This window comes from Bos mutus, chromosome 5 (genome assembly GCF_027580195.1).
Source record: "Bos mutus isolate GX-2022 chromosome 5, NWIPB_WYAK_1.1, whole genome shotgun sequence".
Lineage (NCBI taxonomy): Eukaryota > Metazoa > Chordata > Mammalia > Artiodactyla > Bovidae > Bos > Bos mutus.
In genome coordinates this window covers 54,631,211-54,658,443 of record NC_091621.1, presented here as the reverse complement: position 1 = coordinate 54,658,443, position 27,233 = coordinate 54,631,211, and the positions used below count along the sequence as shown (strand labels likewise).

General features: G+C 37.7%; 1 protein-coding gene across 2 annotated transcripts; it reads right to left on the bottom strand.

The window, feature by feature from the left end:
• Positions 1-366: 366 nt before the first annotated feature.
• Positions 367-27,233, bottom strand: C5H12orf50 (chromosome 5 C12orf50 homolog). 2 transcript variants are annotated; one of them, XM_005910924.3, is made up of 12 exons: positions 27,222-27,233; positions 26,754-26,874; positions 14,539-14,697; positions 13,283-13,360; positions 13,088-13,201; positions 10,794-10,904; positions 9,260-9,367; positions 7,575-7,691; positions 6,103-6,207; positions 5,651-5,854; positions 3,969-4,061; positions 367-392 (listed from the first exon to the last, which is right to left on the bottom strand). In XM_005910924.3, the coding sequence occupies exons 1-12, from the start codon at positions 27,231-27,233 to the stop codon at positions 367-369; spliced, it is 1,248 nt and encodes a 415-aa protein (XP_005910986.1). The 2 variants fall into 2 exon arrangements, with proteins under 2 accessions (XP_005910986.1, XP_070226105.1); XM_070370004.1 differs by lacking the exon at positions 7,575-7,691.

The window sequence follows — 27,233 nt, the reverse complement described above, 5'->3', positions numbered from 1 at the left end:
GAAATCAAAGGCACAATTTTACTCCTCAATCTGTGCAATCTAATTTAGTTTACAATTAAAGAGTGATCTTAATTGTCAAACTTTTAAATTTTATTAAATGTTTGTGGCAATGCATCGAATGAATCCCAGACCTATACAAATACACAGGCAGCTGTTTGTAATTTGCATTTTTATCAGTTTTGAAAGAGCACAATGTACTTCCTGCATCTTATTTTCAGAATTTGCATTTTATCATCTTTGGCTATCCAGTATATAGTATGGAGTACTTGAATATCTCATTCTTTGAATTTTCATTTTTGATTGTAAATCAGATGATTTCTGGCACTTTTCTCTTTTCTCATTTTTCTCTTCTCTCAACCTCCAGGTTTACTTGCTCCCATTTCTTCTTGGCTCTAATAATGAAACACAAAACATATTTCAGTTATTTTCTTTTTCAGCATTATTCAGGGTACAAACATTTTGCATTTCTTTTGTTAATTACGTCCCATAAATCTTAAGACAAAACAAAAACTAAGCTTGTTTTAATTCATAAATTTTCAGAACGCCATTCAAATTAATTCCATTTCTTTCCAAAGCTTGCTATGATTTGAATTTAGATGAAGGGGAGGATAGAAAGGAATAGAAATACTACTATACAGAAGGCTGCACCATGGGGCACCCAGAATGAAGAGAATGAACGTTGCCTTCTGTGCAGACAGGCACCTCCAGTCAACCAGCTATATCCCTATCGGAAAGGACATGTGGCCTCAAGGGAAGGCTGACAATGACATCTCTAATTGCCTTCAGCTCCTTTCCTCGATTCTCACAGACACACTTTCCTCTCCTCTTGCATTATCCTCAGAGCGTCCAAAAACATTTTCCCAAAGGGCTCCTCTCACCCATTTACACTTCCTCTGGCCTTGGCGCTCAGGTATTCCTCAGAGGAACAGACTAGTGGCAGCTCGTGTTTTCTGCCTCCTCTCTCCACAGGCCATCTGTCCACTGGGAAATGCTGCAATCTCTCCACTGTGCCCTAGCAGGAAGTGCAGGCGAGAAAACACAAACTAACCTTTCTCTCCCTATTCTGGGGAAAACAACAACTGCAAAGGGGAAGTGTTTAGGGGTTACACATTACCCAGCCAAACCTTAGGCAAATAAGAAAACTAACTTTATTTTGTTAGAAGCCTTTTTAATTTCTTGACTCTAAATTCCCATTCAGCCTGATGTCGAAAATTTATCTAGTCCTGTGCCTATAAACTTAGTCCAAATTCAGTGGTTCCACAGTTATTTCACATGTATCTTTCAATCACATTCAAATTTGAAACTCTTTCCCAGGTTGGTTTTGTTTTTTTTTTTTTTTTTTTCCTCCGTTACCTTCCTGCTGTTTATCCTAATTTCTAGGGTTGGGACTGGGCTTCCCAGCTTGTACTAATGGTAAAGAACCCACCCAGTCAGTGCAGGAAACATAAGAGATTTGGGTTTGATCCCTGGGTTGGGAAGACCCCCCAGAGGAGGGCATGGCAATCCACTCCAGTATTCTGGTAGGCTACAGTCCATAGGGTCGCAAAGAGTCAGACATGACTGAGGTGACTTAGCACACATGCATGCAGGGTTGGGACTGGGGAGAATGGCTGCTGCTGTGTGACCATTAGGAAAAGAATGTCATCTCAACAATCTTGGGTTTCAACAAGGTCTGGGTCCTATGCTGGGGAACAGTGCCCATATAACATAGTCTAAGGTTTCTCAAACTTTAATGTGTATCCTAATCACCTGGGGAATCTTGTTAAAATGCAGATACTGATTCAGTAAGTCTGAGATGGAGATTCCATATTTCTAACAAGCTCCCAAGTGATGTCATTGCTGGTGGCCCTCAGACCATCCTTCAAGTAACAAAGGTTTGATCAGTGAGTGATGGCCTGGTTTCTAATCAACTCCCTGGAAATCTGTTGTGATTCCAGCTGAGTCCTCCCCTGGAAGAGAACCCAATCACAAAGGCATCTTTCTGATGCTATCCCTTCAGTCCCAGCCAGGAGACTCTGTGTACACCCATGAGTCCTCTCTCCCAGAAACTCACTCTTACTTGAAACTCACAGGAATACGTAATGCCCTCCCAAGCAAACTTGGAGCTTGGCAATTTCAAGAGGCTCTGTCTCCAACCCTCTAGCATTAGACGGGCTTACCCTCCCTGCAACCACATCACCAGAGGGCATTGAGAAATTCTCTCCAAAGTTTTTCCCCCTAGGTTGCATCTGAGAAGTACACTGCAGGTCCTTTCTATGCTCTGATTCTTAAAAATTCAAGGGAAATTCTGTCATTGACTTTTCTACCCCTGGGCCCTGGCGGAGCTGGAGGTGGTGAAAGATGAGGCTCCACAAAGTTTCTGTTCTCTTGCTGTCTGTTTCACGTACCTTCCTCCATGCTCTCCAAAATTGAAAGAATAAAGCAGTTTTGTTAGCTTGCATTCCTGTCACATACAGGGATGGTACGTGTTTCATATTCCGAAGTGACCCCTCTTCCCTCCCAAACCTTTGGTGATTCATGTTTAACTATGTAGGTGAAGGCTGTCGGAATACAGGAGCTGTCCCTGGGACAGGGGTGGAAACATCCCACCCACAAGGAAATCATGGGAGAAAAAGACATGGCTTAACAATTGGTAGTTTTATTTAGGATTTTCACCGGCTTTTCACCTCTTTCCTCACAAAATTAAGTGCAGCCCACATGAGCTTAAGATGAAATATAAACAAATAGCACTGCAGTAGCATTCTCTTGTAGTAACATATGCAGAGACGGGAAAAAAAGAAAAGCGATTGACTCCAGTATAAATATATATGAAAGTGTTAGTTGCTCAGTCGTGTCCAACTCTTTGTGACCCCACTGACTGCAGCCTGCCAGCCTCCTCCATCCACGGAATTTTCCAGGCAAGAATACTGGAGGGGTAGCCATTCACTTCTTCAGGGGATCTTCCCAACCCAGGGATTGAACCTAGGTCTCCTGCATCACAGGCAGATTTTTTTTAACCATCTGAGCCACTAGGGAAGACCTATAAATATATGTACAGGTCTACATACTGCATCACAGTTGTAGTGAAGAGTTTATAGGGCAATACTGCTTTAGAAGATCCTGGCTCTTTATTTTGGGAAGTGTACAGTTTCTAGTCTGGATGTATTCTGATTATTCTGGGAATCTCTTGTATAAGGTTTTATGAATTTCAGATGATTCTGAAAGTTCTAGGCTACTGATTTAGGTAGGAACTCTCTACCTAGGAGTTTTTCTGAAAGTTTCATGTTTCTAAGAAGTAACTGAAACCAGTTTATCCTGTGTGATCTTTCAAACCTACTGAGCAAGCCTCAGAATAAGCTGGGGTAAGACACCAAGCTTTTTAGTAAAAGAACCACATCTGGAACCCGAGGTTGGAGCTTCTATAAACCTTTACCCTCAGGAGGTCCCCAGAATCCCTACACCCTCCCAGGGAAAAGAGCACAAAACAGAGACCATAGTCACTTTGAACCTCCCAGGCTGGAAACTACAACTTAGGTGCCCTGTCAGCCTGCACTAGCCATTATGTACTCACTAGCCAGGATATAGCAGGGCTTTAATATTTTGTGTCAAAATATGATCTTATATATTGCTTTGTAGTTCAACAAAGAATGCATCTTAACAGATTATATAATTGCTGAAACTACTATGCTTCTGGCTAAGGAGAGAAATATATCAAAAGACTTCTGATAAAATAAAAATAAGCAAAGAAAAACCTAATTTAAAAAAAGGTAAAATTAAACCAACACAGCATTGTAAAGCAATTATCCTCCAATTAAATATATAAATAAAAGGCAAAAAAAAAAATTGCTAGTCGATGAGATCTCTTCTAAACTCCAAGTAATTATATTCATATATATCATGAAAATTTTCTAAAATATGTTCCTTGAGCTTAAAACTTGTCATTCATTTTAGAGTTATATGATACATTAAAACCACTAGTAAATATTTACCTGTATATATCTTTTCATTTTTTGAATACGTTTTTGAAAAAGGAATTCTTTTTTGCCACGCTGAACCATTATATGATGTTGACATATATTTATCTGAGAGAAAAAGGAAACAGGAATTAAATATTTTATAATGTTAAAATCATATTCCAGGTGTATTTCAAAGTTATTATTCTCAGAGGTGAAGCTAGTCTCTAAGTAATTCATTTTACCATTTCAAGGGTAAGGAATCAGGGATACAAGTCTTATTAAGACCATTTAAGTTATCAATGACCGTGGTTACACATCTCTTAATTGGCTGTTCAGTTCCTCAAATAAGAATTGCTCCCATGAGGCTAAGCTAAAGTATGATATATGTACGTGATCAAAATATTTCATTGTCTGGCTTTCCTGTGATTTTACATATAATTCTGCTAATATTTGCAGAACTAAAGAAAGGAAGGAGAGAAGGAAAGAAGGAAAGGAAGGTCTGAGGCCCCCCAAATACAAATCTAGACAATCGCATCTAACTGTCCGGTAGTCACTGTATTCTTCACAAATGTCCACTCACAGTAAAATAATAATAAAATGATAATAGAAGTAAAGGGCTTTATTCTTGCCTGGGAAATCCTATGGACAGAGGAGCTTGGCAGGCTACAGTCCATGCTGCTGCTACTGCTGCTAAATCGCTTCAGTCGTGTCCGACTCCCAGCGACCCCATGGACTGCAGCCTACCAGGCTCCTCCATCCATGGGATTTTCCAGGCAAGAGTACTGGAGTGGGGTGCCATTGCCTTCTCCGATGGGGTCGCAAAAAGAGTTGGACATGACTTTGCAACTAAACAACAACAGTAGTAAATATAAATAAAATCATGTATATAAATCCATACAGATTCTATTTGAAAACAAACAGAAGAAAAATAATTTAAAATCTAGCTTCTATGTAAATTGTAAAAGAAGGACCAAAGATAGACACAGAGTTTTTTACTTATGCTTCAAGAAGTATACAACAATCAGAATTCCACTGACTAGAGGCAAAAACAGGCAAATACAAACAAAATTACAGGGAGTTGAGTGACCTTTTGTTAAATTGAGAAAATCAAAACCCAGCTTTAAAAGAACCAAATTCATCTGAGACAAGGGATTAAAAAATAAATCTGGTTCCCTCCTCCCTCAGGGCCTTGTACTTCCTGACACATACACTATGACTTGGCCTATTACATGATGGAATGATTTAAAAGCAGTCTGGACATGGATGGGAGAGATGAGCGGTTGTCAAAAATACTGCAGTTAACCCCCAAACTAACCTTTTCAGAAAGTAATCATGAAGGCCTAAAGAAAAACCAAGGCAGTAGCCAAAAAGTGATAACAGAACAATGCAGCTGGTGGAACAAGAAAATGTCAACCATTCAAAAACAATCCTCAAGAGTGAAATAAAGCCATCCAGGGGGAACAAAGTGCAGTGCTCTGAGACAAAACTCTAGAGAGGGTCAGTGACAAGCTATCTGCACCTAACACGTTCTCTCCAATGTCCTTTAAACCATGTGTACTCCTACACATGGACAAAATCCTCTCACTAGTTTTCTAAGATGTTATGGTGGTGATGGCCTGGAAAGGGAAGGGGTGGGGAGAAGCTAAGATTAGCTGGTCCCACAGGGATGCAAATCACAGACATGAATCAACAGTTATGTAAGTGTAGAACCTCACCTGAACAGAGCTTGAATTTGGGTTCCTTGTTAACATCAGCTTTATTGTAGGACCCGTGTGGAGGCCTGCCGTGAGGAGGTGCATTCAATGAGACAGTTCTGACAGCATCTCTCTGAACATGGATATAGGATGCATTCTCAGAATTTTTGTTTTTATTATTCCGATGGTAACTCATTTTATTTTTGGGATTTGAAGCCTGTACTGCTATAATAAAGGAAAGGGGAAAGGGAACAAGGGATGAAGCAAGCTGGTTTCACACCTGTAATTAATGCACTGTGCTTTAAATGTTTAATAGCACGATGGAAGATAATGTAAGCTGAAAGAACTAGGTTTATAGGAATTGACATCTCAAATACATGGTGCATGATACTGCCTTGTTTGTTGGCTAGAAAATATTATTTAATCTATTTTCAAATTATAATTCAGGAATACCAAATATAGAGACACTTTACCTCTCTGCATCCCTGGGCCAGGAAAGTTCTTTGGTTCGTCATATATCCATTTTCTTTTTTTCACACCTTTAAAATGAGGCTTCATCACTGGATGGACATCATTCACTTAAAGAAGTTACAAATTTTTACAGTTTTTAAGGAGATGCTTTCATCTGAAAATTACTGTAGGTACTAATTACATATCTGTGCATTCACATGTCAAGCAAGGAGGAAAAAAATGTACCACCCTAATACTTTACTTTCTAGAACAAAGGGTGATTTATTTTTAAGTACCAAAAAGATTCTATCTTGATTTTTCTCATCAAATTGATTGATGAGAAAACTTTCAATAAGTAACATTCCTTTGGAGGAAAGATGCTTTTCGTCCAAAGGAATATGTGGATCCTTTTAAAGAACATAAAATTACAATCCAAATATAATTATATATCTCATTATAATGTTATTTTTAGTAGTTTTAGAATTGTCATTGTGAACATAAATCTTTCTTTACTTTTTAAGCCAAAACTACTACTTCTTAAGAAGTTGGATTAGTGTAAAATACTTTTAGTGAATATTATCTTATTGTTCTAAGCTGGGGTCATGGATAGTTTGGTGAAACAAGACTCAATAATCAAAATTTGTAAGTGCTAATATTACTAAGTTATTCACTTCTTGCTTGCTTGTTTTAACATGGAAAATTTTATGTGCAGGCTCAATTTTCCAAGAATTTCTAAGGTACATTTCTCCAGAGTAAAAATGAATATCAAAATCACTATGTAGATTGCATTAGCTCTCTATAGTGGGCTAATAAATCTCTCTTTGCCCTAGCTCCCATCTTCAGCTTAAGCAGGAAGCGTTCAGTGAAGCCCTGATTCACTGCCTCCTCTCCAAACATCATGCTCCATCCTTACTCGCATGCTCCCCTTCCTAGAATTTGGAAACTATATTTTTCACAAGTGTCACTGAACTAAGCTCCTCTGAGGTAAACCATGGTTCTCTTCGTTGCCCAGCTGGGGTTGAAGAATATTACAGGGGTTCAACAAATGAAATAGGAAGGAAGGAGGGAGGGAAAGAAGATTCATGAGTCTTGATTGTATCAAGAGAAGAGGCTTAGAGTACTAAATGGCAAGGAGAAGCAAAATCAAGAAAAATTAAAAAAAAAAGAAAGATAATTTAAAAAATATGTCAATGAATCCCACAACAGGTTAAATTTAAAATATCATACTAATGGATCTTCTAAGAATGTAGTATTATATTATCAATTTTAATACCTAAATTAAACTAATGGGGAAGTATTTAATTTACTAGGACCCACATCACAATTCATTGTCAGAGTTAGTAGAAGACTATTGTGTCTTTAATTCTTAATCTTGAATAATTTTCAAACCATCCTTTTTTCTTTCTTTTTAAAAATTCTATTTCAAATAAGCAAAACAAATCCATGGTAAGACAAATATATCTAAGGCCAAAAAGTGATAGAGCTAATGTCTCACTTGAAGAAAGGTCCTCTCTGCACTTCATACTGATATTCTCAGTAGCATTTAATACATGCGTTGTAGGTACTAGTCGGGTAGTTAGGGAACGCTTTGGATGAGGGCTGTCCTTGTTATCTTTTAAAGCAAATTAAGAAAATAAAATGTCAGTATTAATAAAAAAAAAAAAGAAGTATTTCTGTTGGTATTTCACTTTGCAAGCATTATATGATGGGCATATATATGCCCATCTATGCTCTTTAAAAAATATATATGCATATTAATTTTTAGAACCCACCACTGAAATTCCCTAGTTAGCACATTGAGTCCTCCAAATCTGTCAGTATCAAAACATTAAAAATTTGAAATACAGCCATTATCTTCAATAGGTAAATATGTATTTGTGGCAATATTTTTAATACCTCCATACAAAAAAAATTGTTTTTAAAAAAAGGGTTATCAATTTTATATCAAATGTGCCAATTAAAAAAAATTACTGATTTCATTTACTTATTTGGCTGGCCTGGTCTTAGTAGCAGCACATGGGATCTTTGATGCAGCATATGGGATCTAGTTCCCTGACCAGGGTTTGAACCCAAGCCCCCTGCATTGGGAGCACGGAGTCTTAGCCATGGACCGTCTGGGAAGTTCCAAGCATGCCAATTTAAACCAAGGATGAAAAAATATCTGTAAAACACTTCACTTGTTCTAGGCTTTGGAGCAGAACAATCCAACAAAGCTTTCTACAATGATGGAAACATTCTGTGCCATCTGAAACGATAGCCACTGGTCACATGTGAATACCGAGCACATGCAATATGGCTAGTGCAACTGAAAAACTGAATTTTAAAATTGTATTTAATTTTGATTAACTTCAGTGTTAACAGCCACACGCGAATGATGGCTACTGTTATTTGTGAAGTTAGAGGTGTGTTTTTTGATGGACTGAACAAAAGAGAGGAGGAGAGATTTACCTATTGTTTTCCATAGGAAGAGTTTGATCACGTGTCTTTCCCTGTCTTTGAGAATATTTATTTAATGATGGAGAAGACAGTAGATAAAATTGGTTAACATTTATATGGAGAATAGGTGAAGTCCTCTAATTACAGGACAGCTATTCTGTCTGTGGCTTAGAGAGCTGCCCAGCCAAGGTCCCAGCTGGGGGATTCTTAGCAAGGTAGAGGCAGCATAAACCTATAGAAAATGTACAATATTAACATGTCTCTGGATTATTCTCAGACTACAGTTAGTAATAATCCTAAAGCGGGAAGTCAGCATGAGATTAGTACTCTTCTCAGTATATATATCTTCACAAAAGCTTTCTAAGAAAATTCAATCACACTGAATATTAGAAGCTGGGAGAAAAAAAAAAAAAAACTAAAGAGAGCTGGATATTACCATTGGAGAGAACCAATGACTTTAGAGCCAGGAGGATTCTCAGCAATTGTGTAGTCCAACAGGCTAGTTTCTCCCATAAGGAAACTGAAGGTAAGAAAGATAAAGCTCTACAGGAGAATAATTAGTGACAGAGCCAGGACTGGATACGGAGGGACCCTGACTCCTATCCAGTATATTTTGGTGTGTATTTTTATTTATTACCTTGTCTCTTGTATTGGTTTCTACAACTGTATAACACAATCAAATTTTACGTTTTGAACTTATTTAAACAAGTCACAAATGGATCAAAATATAGACTGGCTCATTACCTTTAGCATTTGAACATTTTGATATGGTACTTTCTTTCTCTTCAGTTAAAACTTCATTTTCATCTACTCCAAGAAATATGATTCTCTGTGGAACGTAGCAGTCACCTCCTAGGACAATAACTTACTGTCAGTGGCAACAATGGCAAACAATTGTACAAAGCTATCTTTCAATACAGCATACTCCTCCTCTGAAACACTATTTAAATACTTCTCAGTGATACTATTGCCATCTCTATACATATCATATATGTTTTGATTAATATATATGTATATGAATATTCAGTATGTACACTTACAGGTAATTGTCAGAAAATTCAGTCAACACAGTTTTCCATCTAACAATCTTTACCACACTTTGCTATGCTATGCTAAGTCACTTCAGTCGTGTCCGACTCTGTGCAACCCCATAGATGGCAGCCCACCAGGCTCCCCCGTCCCTGGGATTCTCCAGGCAAGAACACTGGAGTGGGTTGCCATTTCCTTCTCCAATGCATGAAAGTGAAAAGAGAAGGTGAAGTCGCTCAGTCGTGTCCGACTCTTCTCGACCCCATGGACTGCAGCCTACCAGGCTCCTCCATCCATGGGATTTTCCAGGCAAGAGTACTGGAGTGGGGTACCATTGCCTTCTCCGTTACCACACTTTAGAGATACTCAATAAATATAATTGCTTTCCATATAATATCCTCAAGTGTATGAAAGCAGTTTTCATATTCCCTAAAGATCTATTTTCCAGGATAAATATCCACAGGTGCTTTAAAATGTACTTAAATACTTAATTTCAGATCTTCACCATACAAGTTTCTGTTTCTTAACATAGAATACTTGTTTTCAAGTATCCTTGTTTAAAAATAATTCTCAAATATGGACTACCCTGTATAGAAATCAGTGGAACTAATACAATAATAGATGACTTTTATACAGCATCTTTCTATATGTCAGATAGTCTACTGAATATTTTAAATGACTTATTGCATTTAATTATTTTTCTTTAGTACTCCTAATAATGCAATGTAAGTTTATCTTAGCTATCTGGTAGCTGACACAAGTTACTTAATCATTTTGAAACTTTGTGGCCAACAAAAGCATTTATTTTTCCCTCACAATCTGTATCGTATCAAGTCTTTCCCAACTTGAAGAAAACCTACCAGTTAGGTCTTGGACTTAACTGCAAGAGGCTACGATTATCACAGTTTGCCTTTGCCTCTTTACATTCGACTCACTGTCCCAGCATGTTAGCTTCCGGTCACCTGTGCATTTTATAAACAACGTCTCTATACATGTAATCGCCGTTCAACTGTTTAAACACAAAGCCATTTGTTCCACAAATATTTACAAAGTGTACTGCATGTGCCAGGAATTCTACTGCAGAGAGCAACTGATTATACACAATTCCTGGCCTCAAGGAGCTTATCCAAAGTCAGTGATAAAATATCAAAAAGACGTTGATGAAACAAGTTGCTTATGAGAGAAAAAACTCAGAACTATGTATTTTATGGTGATATACTCAGAATCAATCAGTAATAAATTAACTAACCTCCATTTTCAAAAGCAGCAATGTCAGTCCTTGGTTTCCTGTCCAATGATGCTTTTATTTCACCTTGCCTTTCAAATAGGCTGAATTTTGTTGGAACTGTCAGACCATCCCCTAAAAATTAAAAAAAAAAAGAAATCACTCAAGAAACCATTAGGTGCTTATCTAAGTTTCTGATAGAATTTATGATGATAGTAAAGAATCTAAAAGTTAATCGAAGTATTGTTTGTCTAGTGATTTCATGAACAATAAAATTATAATTATATACATTTTAAGCCAACTTATAATAATCAGGAAAGCAGAAGGGAAGTTTATTTTCTTATGTGGATAACGTAACAAGTGGCAGTTAAAAAATGTGAGCAATCTAATGCTATAGTGTATATATATTTAATTTAGTTGATGTGACATATAATGAATTTTATAATATTTCTTTTGTTTTTATCTACTCACCATGAATAAACTGAGTAAAATGTATTAGGATCTACTTCCTGGTGGCTCAGACGGTAAAGCGTCTGTCTACAATGTGAGAGACCTGGGTTCAATCCCTGGGTTGGGAAGATTCCCTGGAGAAAGAAATGGCAACCCACTCCAGTACTCTTGCCTTGAAAATCCCACAGACAGAGGAGCTTGGTGCAGGCTACTGTCCATGAGGTTGCAAAGAGTCAGGCACGACTAAACAACTTCACTTCACTCACTTCACTGATTGAAAAATGCTAATTATACTGATAATTAAAGTCTCTCCATTCTCTTTATACATTTTTAGATAATTTTCTCCTAAAATAAAATATTAAAAGGAGAATAAAGGAGCTATGGTAATCTGATATAACTTGTGATTCTGAACTGGATTCTAAATAAGGTAGATTTCATTTTAGTATAAAGAACATTAATGGCACAATTAGTGAAATTTTTTTTTGGTTTGTAAATAATATCACTAGTAATCTTCTGATATTGGTATTTATACCACATTTGTGTGAGAGTTATGTATGCCTGCAACTTACTCTCAAACAATTTGAAAAAAAATAACAACAATGTGTATATTGAGAGAGAGAGAGGAAGGGAATGAAAAAATCAAATGTGTAAAGTGCCAATATTTGGGGAAATCTGGGTAAAGAAGGTTCATGAATTAACTGGAATTATTTAAAAATAAAAAGCTTTTTAAAACCATAATATAAAGTGAAAACGCATATAACTGTCTTTCTATCTGACATTTTTAATACTCATTGCTAACATGTTTGCCCTTGTTTTGTTTTTCTTGTCTGTGTCATTTCCTTCTCCAGGGGATCTCCACTCCCCAGGGATCAAGCTCATGTCTCCTGTGTGCCCCGCGTTGGCAGGCAGGTTCTTTACCACTGGTGCCACCTGGGAAGCCCTTGTCTGTGTAATTCGGACAATCTGTCCTTCACTGGATGGCCCCCACCTATCAGCTTGGGTTTTTCGACTGTTCTACCATTTGACAGTATGTTGCTGCCACCTACTGCCATATATGTTTAAATGGCTTGCCACACATACTTGCAAGACAGACATTCTACTCTTTATCTTATATTCATCTTGATCCTGGGAATCTTTTCCAACTATTTTTTTGGTACCTAAGAGGAGGAAAGAATTCTGATTTCGCTTACTGCTATAAAGGTTTTTTTGTTTAAGCTCATCCCAGAGGCAAGAAAACTACTTAAACCCATGGCATCCATGGATTTTTCTCTGAGTTCCTTGTTTTATATCCAGAAAACAATGTTCTTTTTATCTTGCCTTCAAGAGCAAAACATTCACCAACAGAAAAGTCAGATTCACCAGAACATAAGATCCATAAAAGGCACAGCGTTATATTTATTCACCTGTGTTGCCCTTGAAATTGGCTGGTACACAGGAAGCACTCATTCAATGAACAAATATACCCTTGTCCTGCCACTAACATTATTCCGTGATCTCCCTTTTGTCCTTCTAGGGCTAAGTTGTCCATTCTACTTATGAAAAAAAAAAATCTACATTTGTTTTACAGGGAGATTTATTTTCATAGACAAATGAAGTGGTAAAACCAAGTTATTTACAGAATGACTGCATGGGGTATGTAGTGTCACCATGGTTTATGTAGTCTATTCATTCTGTGGTTCCTCTGGGAAAACATGATTACATTAATAGCAGCTTTTCATATTAAATTTAGGTTATGCAATAAAATCACTTCCTTCTCACTCTCAATTCTGATGTATTATTTGTCATTTAACTCCAGTGCACACTTAATAATCCACAGCCTATCACACCAAGTATTCACCACCTTGAAAAGCTTCCTTTTCATTCCTTACCTTCTTGCAATTCACTGCCACTTTCCAAAGACTTTTCTATCTCTTTTTCCACTATAGAGGCTATGCTTTTAGATGATGAAATATCTGAAGGAGTATGAACTCTGTAGTATTCACCTAATCTCCCACAAGAAAATCAATGGTTAGTGCACTTCTCACATCAAATATTAGAAAATATACAAATGTTTGATTTCTTACCAGATTTATAACACATCTCCTTTATTGCTCTTTTTTCTTCAATTTCTTCAGGAGTCTTTGTCCATAAACTAGAAGCATCTATAGGATATATTTTTTTTAAATTAAATTGTCCCAAAGCCAAATAATCTGAAAATTTATAAACCAGAATGAAAAATCCCACACATTGTCCTCATAAATGGATTACTGTTTTAAAAATATTTAAAGTCAATAATTTGTGTACTAACAAATGTTTCTTATTGCTATATTTTATGTTTTAGAAAGAATCAGTCAAGAGAAAAATGACTGTACATTATATGTGTCTTGAGATGAGAGGCTGGACGTATAGGTTCACATTTGAGATTATGTTTGTCTGGAGAAGGAGGATGTTGGGATAGGAGACAGAGCTAAACAGCAGAAAGTGGCACATCTCCTTTTTCCTATTCTTCCTCAAAGTTAGTTTTAAAATTAAAGGATGATGAGTGGGTTGTAATATATCCTCCTGAGGTTTCAGGGGGTTCTGACTCTAGATCAGAGGTGGAATTCCCTATTAATTATCTTTCTGTAGTAAGATAGCTACAGAAAAAAATGTAACATTTCAGTCTTTTCAATGTGCCCACATTCTGAGTCTCCATACAATGACAAATTCCAGGGCAGAGACAGACTTAGTTTATTTCTCTGGATGTTTAACTTGTTTGTACATACTTATTGGTACTGCAGTGCTGTGGTGATATGGGAGGAATAAGATGGACTACAGTGTAAGACCTGGGTTCTAGTCTTCTTTATGCTGGCAAGGATTACTGGGATAATGCAGATGATAATGCTTTACACATTACAAACTACTCTATTGATCTCTATAGCTTCAAGGATTAAATGTGAGACAGATAGATTGACACTTATGTATATCAATGTTGTTACATATAAACAGACAATGTTATATATAAATTTATATGATTATATAAATCATATTATCAGTGTTAATTTATACACAAATAAAACATGTTATTAGTATACTTACAAGCAACTGTGCATATTTAAACATGAGATCTGTCTTCTAGCCATCATACAACAAAAAACTTTCAATCCAAACAATCATAAATATATGTGTAGATGTCGAACAAATTAGAACATAATGAATTTAATATATTTAATAAAATTAAAGCTATTTTCTCACCAAAATATGTCTTATATATTATAAACTTCTAAAAGTTAAACAAGTATGCAGAAAATATCATGAAGTTTTTGAATGTGCACTATAAATGTGACAAAAGTTTATTCACCATTTTGTTCACCTTCTTCCTCCTCCTCTTCCTCAAAGTTAGTTTTTAAAACTAAAGGATGGTGAATGGGTCGTGATATATTCTCCTGAGGTTTTAGAGGTTCCTGACTCTGGGTTGGGGGTGGAATTCCTTCCTGAGTTTCTTTCTGTAGAATGATATCTATAGAGAAAAGGCAACATTTTAGTCTTCAAGATATACCTTTTGGCACATGTTCAATGATTAACTATTGTCCTCTTGATTAACTGCATACTTTTGTTAAAAGACGTCTCGTTTCTAGAACGGTTATTAAACTAACTTATAAAAATCAGCATTTTGCTGGTAAGATGTGGAAAATGTGCTAATTCATAGACTTTAGATAGTAATTATAACCACATTTGGGTATATATCATACTTTGGTATAAACACAAAGTGATCACAAGCATTACTGTATTCTTCGATTACATCTATGGGATAAGAATAACTTAGTTAATCACATTATGACTATTTAACAAAGGTAAACTCATATAAGACATAACTTATAATGTCAGAGTATACACATTTAAAGGGGGGGGCGGAAATCCAGAGGTTCTAGTTTTCTGTGGTTGGGGGTTGATGACTTGGAAGTAAGAATAATACCTTCAGATTTCTCTATTGGCTCCACATAGGTCAGACTGAACAAAGCTCTAGGTCATATTTAAATGTTCTGTAACCTTCAAAACTAACCAGCAAATAATAGAAAAAGCTAGTGAACACATACATCTTTGATCGTTACTTATTCAAGTCTCTTTATTTTTCAAGCCAATAGTTATCAAATCTGGCTAAATATCAGAATCAACTGAAGAAATTATTCAAATCATCTTTTCTATCTCTGTTTTCCAAACTTCTGATTCTGAAGGTTGAGATTAAAGCCTGGAAATCTGATGGTATTTTTCAAATGTCTCAGATAATTGCAAAATCAGTCAAGACTGGAAACCAATGCCCCAAATCAAGGATCATCTACCTGGGGTCCAGGGTCATGGGAAGCCTTTTAGCGGTTTTGCCACCAGAATAATTTGAAAGCCTGTCAGGCTCCCCTGTCCATGGAATTATTCCAGGTAAGGATACTGGAGTGGGTAGCCTTTCCCTTCTCCAGGGGATCTTTGTAACCCAGGGATCGAACCCAGGTCTCCCACACTGTGGGCAGATTCTTACCATCTGAGCCACCAGGGAAGCCCTGAAAGCAATCAATTGTATTCCAAATTCTTAATTTCTACATCTATTTCACCTAAAATTGCCCGAGAACAGGCCTCAGTCCATAATAGCCTTTTCTCTACTTTACAAAATAAAGGTGGACAGGAAAGCCTGGCATGCTGCAGTGCATGGGGTCACAAAAAGCTGGAACTGACCTAGCAACTGAACAACAACCCTTTACTCATGCCAACATTTTCTATATAGCACATTGCCCAAAAGAGAAATCCTCTTTTGCTGAATAATCAAACCACCAGGAACCCATAAGGCTTTTTCCATCACCTTGACTTATACACACTCCTAGAAAAGGTTGTAATAGGCAGAATAATGCCCTCCCAAAGATGTCCAAGTTTTTATTGCTGAAACCTGTGTACACACTAGGTTATACAGGAAGGAGGAATTAAGACAGCTAATCAGCCAACCTCAATATTAGCAAATTATCCTTGATTATTCAGGTGGTCCTTTGGAAATAGACAAGTTGCAGAGGAACAGGTGTGACAGTGGAAGCTAGGTCAGAGTAATGCAGTATCAGAAGGACTTGACTACCCATTGCTGATTCTGAACTTCAAGAAAGGGTACGTGAACCAAGAAATAATGAAGACCTCTAGAAACTGGAAAAGATAAGTAAACAGGTTCTCCCTCAGAATCTCCAGAAGGAATGCAGCCCTGGAGACACCTTAATTTTAATTCAGAGAGATTTCATCGAATTCCTAAACTACAAGCTAAGAGAATTGAGTTGTTGAAGCCACTTGGTTAGGGGTAATTTGTTACAGCAGTAACAGGAAACAAATACACATGGGATTAGAAAAAGTGCTACTGGGGTTTACATTGGAATGGTCTGAATTCACATGCATGATAGAGTATGTCGGTAGTTAAGAATTTTTATTGAAAATTTTTGCTTCCTTCACTTCTAGACTCTTGTTAAAGAATATGTCATTTTTGAAAAAAAGTCTCATGGCATCAGTGAAGAGAGAGCACTAGTTAGAAATTCTGAAGGAAAAAGATGGCTTTAAACAGAACTTTTCAGCTATTCTAAATACCTATTCCCAAGACTTGTCATTAGCTGCAAAGAAAAGCTTCACTGAACACTCAAAACAGTAAATGTTAGTCCCATTTTTTAAAAGCTTTCTTGAGATTCACATACTATACAATTCACACATTTAAACATTTTTTTAGTATATTCATAGAGGTGTGCAAATATTGCCATGATCAATTTTAGGATATCTGATCCCCTCAAAAAAGAAACCCATACCTATTAGCAGTTACCGTTCATGTCTGCCCGATGTCTCCAGCTGTACAAACACTAGTATACTTTCTGTTTCTATGGATTTGCCTGTTTTGGATATTTCATATAAATGAAATCATACAGTATGTAGTCCTTTGTACATGACTTCTTCAACTTACCATAGTGTTGTGCTTTTAAATTGTTTATTTGTTTGGCCACACTTGCTCTTTGTTGCAGCATGAAGGATCGTTAGTTGCTGCATATGGGATCTAGTTCCCTGACCATGGATTAAACCTGGGTCCCCTGGATTGAGAGTGCTGGGTCTTAGCCACTGGACCACCAGGGAAGTCCTCTCACAGTGTTTTTTTAATAGTCAAATAATATTTCACTGTGTGCATATACCACAATTTTTCCATTCATCAAATGATGGACACTTGGTTTATTTCCACTTTTTAGTTGTTTTAAATAATGTTAGTATGAATATTTATTGTTGTACAAGTTTCATTAGGACATATGTTTTCACATTTCTTGGATATACTTAGAAGTGAGTAAGTAGGACATATGGTGATTCTAGGGGCTTCCTAGGTGGCTCTAGTGGTAAAGAACCCACCTGCCAATTCAGGTGACATAAGAGACATGGGTTCGATCCCTGGGTCGGAAAGATCCCCTAGAGGAGGGCATGGAAACCTACTCCAGTATTCTTGCCTGGGGAATCTCATGGACAGAGGAACGTGGTGCGCTACAATACTTAGTCTCAGGAAGAGCTGTAATGACTGAAGCAACTTACATATGCACACTTAGTGATCTATGTTTACTCTTTTGAAGAACTGCCAAACTGTTTTCCAAAATTGCATCATCTACATTCCTATCTGAAATGTATGAAGATTCCAATATCTCCATATTCTTGTCAAATCTTCTTATTATCTATTTGATTAAACCATCTGAATAGATAGGAGTGATACCTCATGGTTTTGACTTACATTGATCTAATGGTGAGTTACAATGAGTATCTTTGCATGAGCTTATTCAGTTCAGTTGCTCAGTTGTGTCCGACTTTTTGTGACCCAATGGACTGTAGCATGCCAGGCTTCCCCGTCCATCACCAACTCCGAGAGCTTACTCAAACTCATGTGCATCGAGTTGGTGATGTCATCCAACCATCTCATCCTCTGTTGTCCCCTTGACCTCCTGCCTTTAAACTTTCCCAGCATCAGGGTCTTTTCCAGTGAATCACTTCTTCACATCAGGTGGCCAAAGTATTGGAGTTTCAGCATCGGCATCGGTCCTTCCAATGAACATTCTGGACTGATTTATTTTAGGATTGTCTGGTTTGATCTCCTTGGTGTCCAAGGGACTCTCAAGAGTCTTTTCCAACACCATATTCAAAAAGCATCAATTCTTCAGCGCTCAGCTTTCTTTATGGTCCAACTCTTATATCCATACACGACAACTGGAAAACCATAGCTTTGACTAGACTGATCTTTGTTGATAAAGTAATGTCTTTGCTTTTTAGTATGCTGTCTAGGTTGGTCATAGCATTTCTTCAAAGGAGTAAGTGTCTTAATTTCATGGCTGCAGTCACCATCTGCAGTGATTTTGCAGTCAAAGAAAATAAAACTGTCACTGTTTCCCCATCAATTTGCCATGAAGTGATGGGACTAGATGTCATGATCTTAAAGTTTTTTGAATGTTAAGTTTTAAGCCAGCTTTTTTACTCTCCTCTTTCACTTTCATCAAAAGGCTCTTTAGTTCTTCTTCCCTTTCTGACGTAAGGGTGATGTCACTGGCATATCTTAAGTTATTGATATTTCTCCTGGCAATCTTGATCCAGCTTGTGCTTCATCCAGCCTGGCATTTTGCATGATATACTCTGCATATAAGTTAAATAAGCAAGGTGACAACAAACAGCTTTGAGGTACTCCTTTACCAATTTGGAACCAGTCTGTTGTCCCATGTCCAGTTCTAACTGTTGCTTCTTGACCTGTATACAGATTTCTCAGAGGGCAGGTAAGGTGGTCTGGCATTCCCATCTCTTGAAGAATTTCCCACAGTTTGTTGTGATCCACACAGTCATAGGCTTTAGTGTAGTCAATGAAGCAGAAGTAGGTATTTTTCTGGAATTTTCTTGCTTTTTCTATGATTCAACAGATGTTGGCAATTTGATCTCTGATTCCTCTGCCTTTTCTAAATACTTGAATATCTGGAAGTTCTTGGTTCACATACTATTGAAGCCTGAATTGGAAATTTTGAATATTACTTTGCTAGCATGTGAGATGAGTGCAATTGTGCAGTAGTATGAACATTCTTTGGAACATTCCTTTGTGATTGGAATGAAAATTTACATTTTTCAGTCCTGTGGCCACTGCTGAGTTTTCCAAATTTGCTGACATATTGAGTGCAGCACTTTAACAGAATCATCTTTTAGGATTTGGAATAGCTCAACTGGAATTCAACCACCACCTCCACTAGCTTTGTTTGTAGTGATGCTTCCTAAGGCCCACTTGACTTCGCATTCCAGGATGTCTGGCTCTTGGTGAGTGATCATACCATCTTGGTTATCTGGGTTTAAGATCTTTTTCGTATAGTTCTTCATGTATTTTTACCACCTCTTCTTAATATCTTCTGCTTCTGTTAAGTCCATACCATTTTTGTCCTTTATTGTGCCCAACTTTGCATGAAATGTTCACTTGTTGTCTCTAATTTTCTTGAAGAGATCTCTAGTCTTTCCAAGTTTATTGTTTTTCTTTATTTCTTTGCACTGATCACTGAGGAAGGCTTTATCTCTCCCTCACTATTCTTTGGAACTCTGCATTCAGGTGTATATATCTTTTAGCCATTTTTATATCTTTGAGAAATGTATATTCAGATTCTTTCCCCATTTTCTAATGGAATTGTCTATATTACTGAGCTGCAAGAGTTCTTCATATATTCTGGATATAAAATGCTTATATAAAAGATATAAATATTTTCTCTCATTCTGTGGGTTGCATTTTTACTTTCTTGATATTCTTTGAAACACAAAAGGTTCTAATTTGATGAAATCCAATTAATTATTTTTCTGCTTGTTTGTTTTTTCTTTTGGTGTCATACTGCTACTGCTACTGCTAAGTCACTTCAGTCGTGTCCGACTCTGTGCCACCCCATAGACAGCAGCCCACCAGGCTCCACCATCCCTGGGATTCTCCAGACAAGAGTACTGGAGTGGGGTGCCATGTCCTCCTCCAATGCATGAAAGTGAAAAGTGAACGTGAAGTCGCTTAGTTGTGTCTGACTCTTAGTGACCCCATGGACTTCAGCCTACCAGGCTCCTCCAGCCATGGGATTTTCCAAGCAAGAGTACTGGAGTGGGGTGCCATTGCCCTCTCCGTTTGGTGTCATAACTAAGAATTGTTTGAGTAGTCTATAGTTTCTAATAAGAATTTTATAATTTTAGTTCATATTTAGGTCTTTGTGGCCTATTTTGATTTAATGTTCACAAGAGCAAGGTCTGTACTTACCAAAGCCTAAAAATAACCTAAATAGATGATAAATACTAAATTATTATTCAATAATAGTGGGATATGTAGATAAATTTTCTATATGTGATGCTTGTGTGTAGTGTGGTTAGGTATACGTGTGCTTAGCTGCATCCAACTCTTTGTGGCCCCGTGGACTATCAGACTCCTCTGTGCATGAGATTTTCCAGCAAAAATAATTGAGCAGCTTGCCATTTCCTACTCCAGGGGATCTTTCCAACCCAGGGATCAAACCTGCATCTCTGCATTGGTAGGTGGGACAAGCACCACTTCAGAAGCCCATGGTTATATCTGAGAGTGTTGTTAAACATAGGAGATCTATGTCAATGCATTTAGAGATAACGTGTCATGATATTTGCAACTAACATTTAAATGGTTCAAAAACAAGGACAGAAATATATGTTTGTACATTTTTTGTGTATATGTAAGTACAATAGAGGGAAAAGAGAAAATAAATTGATAAATTGGTGAATCCTGGTGAAAAGTACATGGTTGGGTGTTCATTGAAACTATTCTGAAACATTTTTGTAGGTTGAACATTTTTGAAATAAAAAGCTGGAGCTAGAAAAGTACACTGAAGGCTCAGCTCTAACACTCATGAATTTAACTGTTGGCTTAAGTGGTAATAGGAAATAGGAAAAGGAGTACATCAAGGCTGTATATTGTCACCCTGCTTATTTAACTTATATGCAGAATGCATCATGAGAAACACTGGGCTGGATGAAGCACAAGCTGGAATCAAGATTACCGGGAGAAATATCAATAACCTCAGATATGCAGATGACACCACCCTTAAGGCAGAAAGTGAAGAGGAACTAAAGAGCCTCTTGATGAAAGTGAAAGAGGAGAGTGAAAAGTTGGCTTAAAGCTCAACATTCAGAAAACTAAGATCATGGCATCCAGTCCCATCACTTCATGGCAAATAGATGGGGAAACAGTGGAAACAGTGTCAGATTTTATTTTGAGGGGCTCAAAATCACTGCAGATGGTGATTGCAGCCATGAAATTAAAAGACGTTTACTCCTTGGAGGTAAAGTTATGACTAACCTAGACAGCATATTAAAAATCAGAGATATTACTTTGTCAACAAAGGTCTGTCTAGTCAAGGCTATGGTTTTTCCAGTAGTCATGTATGGATGTGAGAGTTGGACTATAAAGAAAGCTGAGCACAGAAGAATTGATGCTTTTGAACTGTAGTGTTGGAGAAGACTCTTGAGAGTTCCTTGGATAGCAAGGAGATCCAACCAGTCCATCCTAAAGGAGATCAGTCCTGGGTGTTCATTGGAAAGACTGATGTTGAAGCTGAAACTCCAATATTTTGGCCACCTGATGCGAAGAGCTGACTCATTTGAAAAGACCCTGATGCTGGGAAAGACTGAGGGCGGGAGGAGAAGGGGACGACAGGGGATGAGATGGTTGGATGGCATCACTGACTCAATGGACATGAGTTTGGGTGGACTCCAGGACTTGGTGATGGACAGGGAGGCCTGGCCTGCTGCAGTCCATGGGGTCGCAAAGAGTCGGACAGGACTGAGCGACTGAACTGAACTAAGTTGTGATAGGAATGGTTTGGGGGGATGGGTTGGGTTGTTCTTTTCAGTTACTGCTGTTGTTTCAAGCTCCCCAGATAATTCTAAAGGGGAGCCAGGTTTGAGAAACATGATTCGGGGTACCTGGTCTTCCTGGATTCCGATGGTTAAAGGGAACAAGCCCCACCTATGTGTGTCCAGAAGTAAACAGAAAAAGAGAAAGAAAGAAGAAAATTTATTTAATGGAAATACACATAAATCAGAAATGTTAGAAGTATTCTACTGTTTAATGTAAATTAAAGGGGAAAGGGCATCTTTTATTATATGTAAAGAATCTTAATAGCTTTGAAAGGAAGGTTGTGCCGTAGGGTGGAAGAGCATTACCTCTTAGAAGGAGGAAGCCGGATTAGGTGGTCTCGTGGGTGGATCCATTCAAATTACCAAAAGGACTGGTTATACTTGAAATGCCAAGTCTGGGGTTGTTAGGCAGTTTTAGAGTCAGAATTGTGTTTGAAGTCAGGTACCTCTAGTTATGAGATATATTATGTCACCTAAGGTATTTAACCTGTCTGGGCTTCATTTTCCTCATCTGTACAATAAGAATACTATTTTTCAGTTTTTTGTGAGGATTAAATAAAATTAGGCATGCATAGTACTCAGCATAGGGGTGCCACACAGAAAACTCATATTATTTGAAAACTGTGGATATGAGATTTTCTCATTTCTCATAATCCTACTTCATTTTTTTTTAATCGATTACATTTTTAGTTTATAAAGTCTTAAAGAGAAGGTCTGTGGACATCTCAGACATGACTAACAATGTTAGGCCTGGGAACTAAGACTTGAGTATGAAGCATGAGTGTGCTCAGTCATGTCTGACTCTTTGTGACCCCTGGACCGTAGCCCGCCAGGCTCCTCTGTCCATGGAAATTCCCAGGCAAGAATACTGGAGTGGGTTGCCATTTCCTTTGCCAGGAGATCTTCCCGACCCAGGGATCAAATCCAGTCTCCTGCATCTCCTGCATTGGCAGATGGGTTCTTTACCAGCTGAGCCAGCAGGGAGTAACCAACTTTACTTCCAGAAGTACCATGCTCATCGATGAGAGCAGACAGCGTCCAGTTAGGATGAGGAGTCTCCCATCCAAACCCAAATTGTTACAGGGGTCACCATCATCTGGTTTAAAACACTTGCTCAACCCCTCTCCCCTTTCCCCAAAGAAGAAAGAACTGATGTGAACAGTTTTTCCTCTTATAACTATTAACAGTTGTCTTACTCTGTGTCTTATCCACACACACACACCCAAAACTAGTCTGTGTTTTACTGACTCAAATATGTAAGTCAAGGTGTTTGTTAAATTATTTAAAAAACACAAGACATTGGTTTTTTAAGACATAATGAAAAGGTCATGTACACATATTCATGTAGGCAAGACCTTGTAAAGTGAGCTACCCAGGCTTCATTTAATGTGGTCAAATAGTTGTTGAAGGCATCTCCAAGACAGTGACTCAGAATACACAAAAATCAAATTATCCTTTCAGGTATTCATTTTAGAATAACACGGCAAATAATCAAGGAGATGAGCATTTGCTTCAATGTTTGAGCTACTCTGTTCTGAATAAATTGTCCCTTAGCAAAATTTAAGGAGTTTCTTAAGAGGAACCCTTTGTTTGGGTATACTAACCTCTACTGCGTACCATGGGAGAAAGAACAAGAACCCACCAAGCTCACAAAGAAAATGCAAAATGTACTCAGAAATGCCTTGCAAATTCTTATAATTAGAGCAAATATTAACTGAGCTATGTTTTTCTTAGCACTATCATTTGGTTTTAATAGCTATTTGCCTCTAAACTTAGAGATGATAACCAGAGGGATTAGGCCACCTTTGAAAATGTCTAGTTTAGCAACATTTAAATGAAATATTTGGCAAAAGAGTCCAACACCTTTTTTTAAATTTGTTAGCAGATTAAAGTTTAAATTGCAAAAGACTAACTGGCAGTTTTACACGTCCAGACAAAAAATGTCAGACTCCTGATAATTGAACTTAGGCCTTAAAGATAACAGACAATGGCAGATTAACTAATGGGAAATTGCTTTCAGCAAACACCTCATTCTGGAAGAGCACAGCTGGTAACTTAGATAGCACTGTGCGGCTGCAACTCACCCACTTAATATGGACCACATGATGGGTCTCAATTCCTTGATCAGAAGCCTTAGAAATTTTCACAGTGTATGCATTTAATAACCTAGATTTTATCTTATTTTAACTGGACACAAACTTACACATGAATTACACAATGCCATATATGAAACAATAGTTATATTTTGCTACCAAAACAACCCTGTCATAATCCTACCCTGAATTTGTTAATCACGTGTACCCACTAAAACATAAAGGTAGATTTTAATAAAGTTATAACTTTGTAATTTAACTTTTGTCTAAGGTGAGAGGATTTAATTTCCTGGTTCTGGTTAATATGAACCTTGGTAGGTAGATGCTCCTGGAAATATTTTAGGAAATATTAGGTCTACAAAAAATCACACTATAACTTCTGAGGTATTGAAATATTCTTAGAATGAATAAATGATGCAGTAGTTCAATACATAATTCAAATGAGTTTAGTAGTTTTCTGTGGTGGTGGTGGTATAGTCACTAAGTTGTGTCTGACTCTTGCAACCCCATGGACTGTAGCCTGCCAGGCTTCTGTCCATGGGATTCTCCAGGCAAGAATACTGCCATTTCCTTCTCCAGGGTAATAGTTTCCTACAGCCTGGAAACTGAATCCTCTTTCCTAAAGCACAGAAATGTGCCTGGGCAGAGAAAAAATAGTTACCTACTTATTGTGAATAAATATTTTTCAGGACTTCCTGGAATAGAATTAGCCACAATGTGAAAGGTAATACTCTATGTTTGGTGGTTGGGATTTATCAGTAAACAAAGATTCCTATTCTTACAGAAATTTCATTCTATAGGGAGGAGTCAGACAAACAATAGATGTAGTGAAGAAATATATCTGAGAAAATGATACGGAAGTGGCAAAGATAAAGCAGAGCTTATCTCCTCTCATGATGGGAATAGAATGGCTAGGAGAAGGATCTGGTCCTTCCAAAACCAGTGCATGGATCTGGTTTGACCCTATCAAGAGAGGGGAAAGCTTATCCCAAGAGTCAGAAGCAGTTTTGACATGTGTTGAAGAAACTGAGACTTCCAGAAGAGCCAGAACTATTTTTGACCCCCAGATTCTATGCCTAATCTATGAGGATAATGGAATGTATCCCTAGAGAACTTAGCTGAGGACATGTCTTAACAGTGGGGAGCCCACTGTTGGTTACAGAGACATTCTACCTTTCCTTTGCCCTCGGAGATGCAGTCTTTCCTCTAGTACTGAAATAATTAGTTTGAAAGACAGCAATTTCACCCATAGACCACTAGGAAGTAGGCTAGCACACTATATAGAGAGAATTTAATACAATGTTCTTAATGAAATAAAATCACGCTAGATGTTAACCAATGGGACAAAGTTAACCACTTAGTAGGTGTAATAACTTTCATCCCAGTAGGTTACCTTCACTAGTCATCTGTACATCTATCAGTTCAGTTCACTCAGTAATCTCCGACTCTTTGTGACTCTATAGGCTGCAGCACACGAGGCTTCCCTGTCCATCACCAACTCCTGGAGCTTGCTCAAGCTCATATCCATTGAGTCGTTGATACCATCCAACCATCTCATCCTGTGTCATCCCTTTCTCCTCCTACCTCCTATCCATCTATCCAAGCATCCAATTTTACTGAGCATCTGGGCTCCCCACATTGTGCTAAGCATTGGTAGGGAAACTAGCTATGAGCCCCATCCTTGTGATGTTCACAGTCTAGTGAAGAAAAACATTGATCCAGGTATTAAATGTATGATGAATGCTCTGAGAGCAGCATTTTCCAGAAGACTATAACAAAGAGACATGGTTTTTAATCATTCATTTGCCAAGGATTATCTGAAGCCAAATCTTCAAATACAAAGGACTGATATTCTATAAACTCATTTCTAGAATAATTCCATTATAAGAAATGCAGTGGCCATAGCAAGAGAGTGAAGTGGCTATAGCATCAGAGAAACCTGATTCTCCCAACTTTTCAAAGTTCTTGCCATTTACTGTTATAGGACATGGTGTCTTCTATACCCCTTTCCCATAACTTAGTTTAAGGTTCACCACACAGTAGAGTCTCAGTAGCATTTAGCTGGTTTGAAGGGTGCCACTTATTTAGCAACAATGGGATTGCATCTTCCCCACAAATGAAGTCTTAGGAAGAACCACACATCTAGCTGCTCTTCTAGAAGCAGAAGCGTGCAAACCAGAGCATGCCCTTGCTCTCCCCATGTATAAGAGGTTTCTGCACATTTACAGGGAGCAGTGGTGAGGCCAGAACTTCCTAGCTTTGCTCCAATCATGGGATGAGTTGCTGAGACAGCTCCCCTCTATCCAGTGAGGGCAGCAGTCATCTCACTTTTCACATGACTAAAATCCACTTTAGAAACACAGTCAGAGAAAATTTAACTATGGTCATTCCATTTGGTTAGCTACTTGATGGCTCAATCTCATAATTCTTGATATAACCATCCTAAATCATCCACTGGCGATTACACTGTATTACTCACCTTGCCATACTTTAATGTGTCATTCTATGCTGCTATTCCAAAATCAGACTATAATATGGTATAACCATGTTATTCAAAGAATATACTCACTGCTACTTGGTGGCAAAAATAATCCATTGATATTTCGAGGTTTGCTGTGATAAAAGATACAACTGATCTTCACACAACCAAGAGGTTGAGTTTCCCAGAAGCATGAAATACTGCAGTTTTGCTAGATAAAGGAGGTGAGGCAAATGTAAGGATGAGATGCCATAATCACAGTTAAATACAACGTGCTGCAACACGACATGACAAAAACTACTGTAATTGCTGATTTACGATTGTGTGTGTTTCTAGGCTCCGTTTCGAAGCTCTGTTATTTAAAAGATGCAATGGGTACTCCTCAGACACATTTGCCCATTTTTCTTAAGAATTTAAGTTGAGCAAAGTGGAAAATGCCTAAAATTAAGTCATTGGAGGAAAGAATCATTTCTTTTCTATTGTGTTGTAAGAGTACAGAGTTCAAAACTATCGGAGGGAGGTGCTTATAACAAACATGATAATGTTGAATAATTCTACCTGCATTTCCAT

What these genes read in the sequence shown, in the direction of transcription:
- C5H12orf50 (XM_005910924.3), bottom strand. An exon ending in GGAGATGTGTTATAAATCTG is followed by an intron (nt 13,202 to 13,282) that starts GTAAGAAATCAA and finishes GTGGGAGATTAG; the next exon opens with GTGAATACTACAGAGTTCAT. An exon ending in CAGAGAGGACCTTTCTTCAA is followed by an intron (nt 6,208 to 7,574) that starts GTGAGACATTAG and finishes AACTTCTTTAAG; the next exon opens with TGAATGATGTCCATCCAGTG.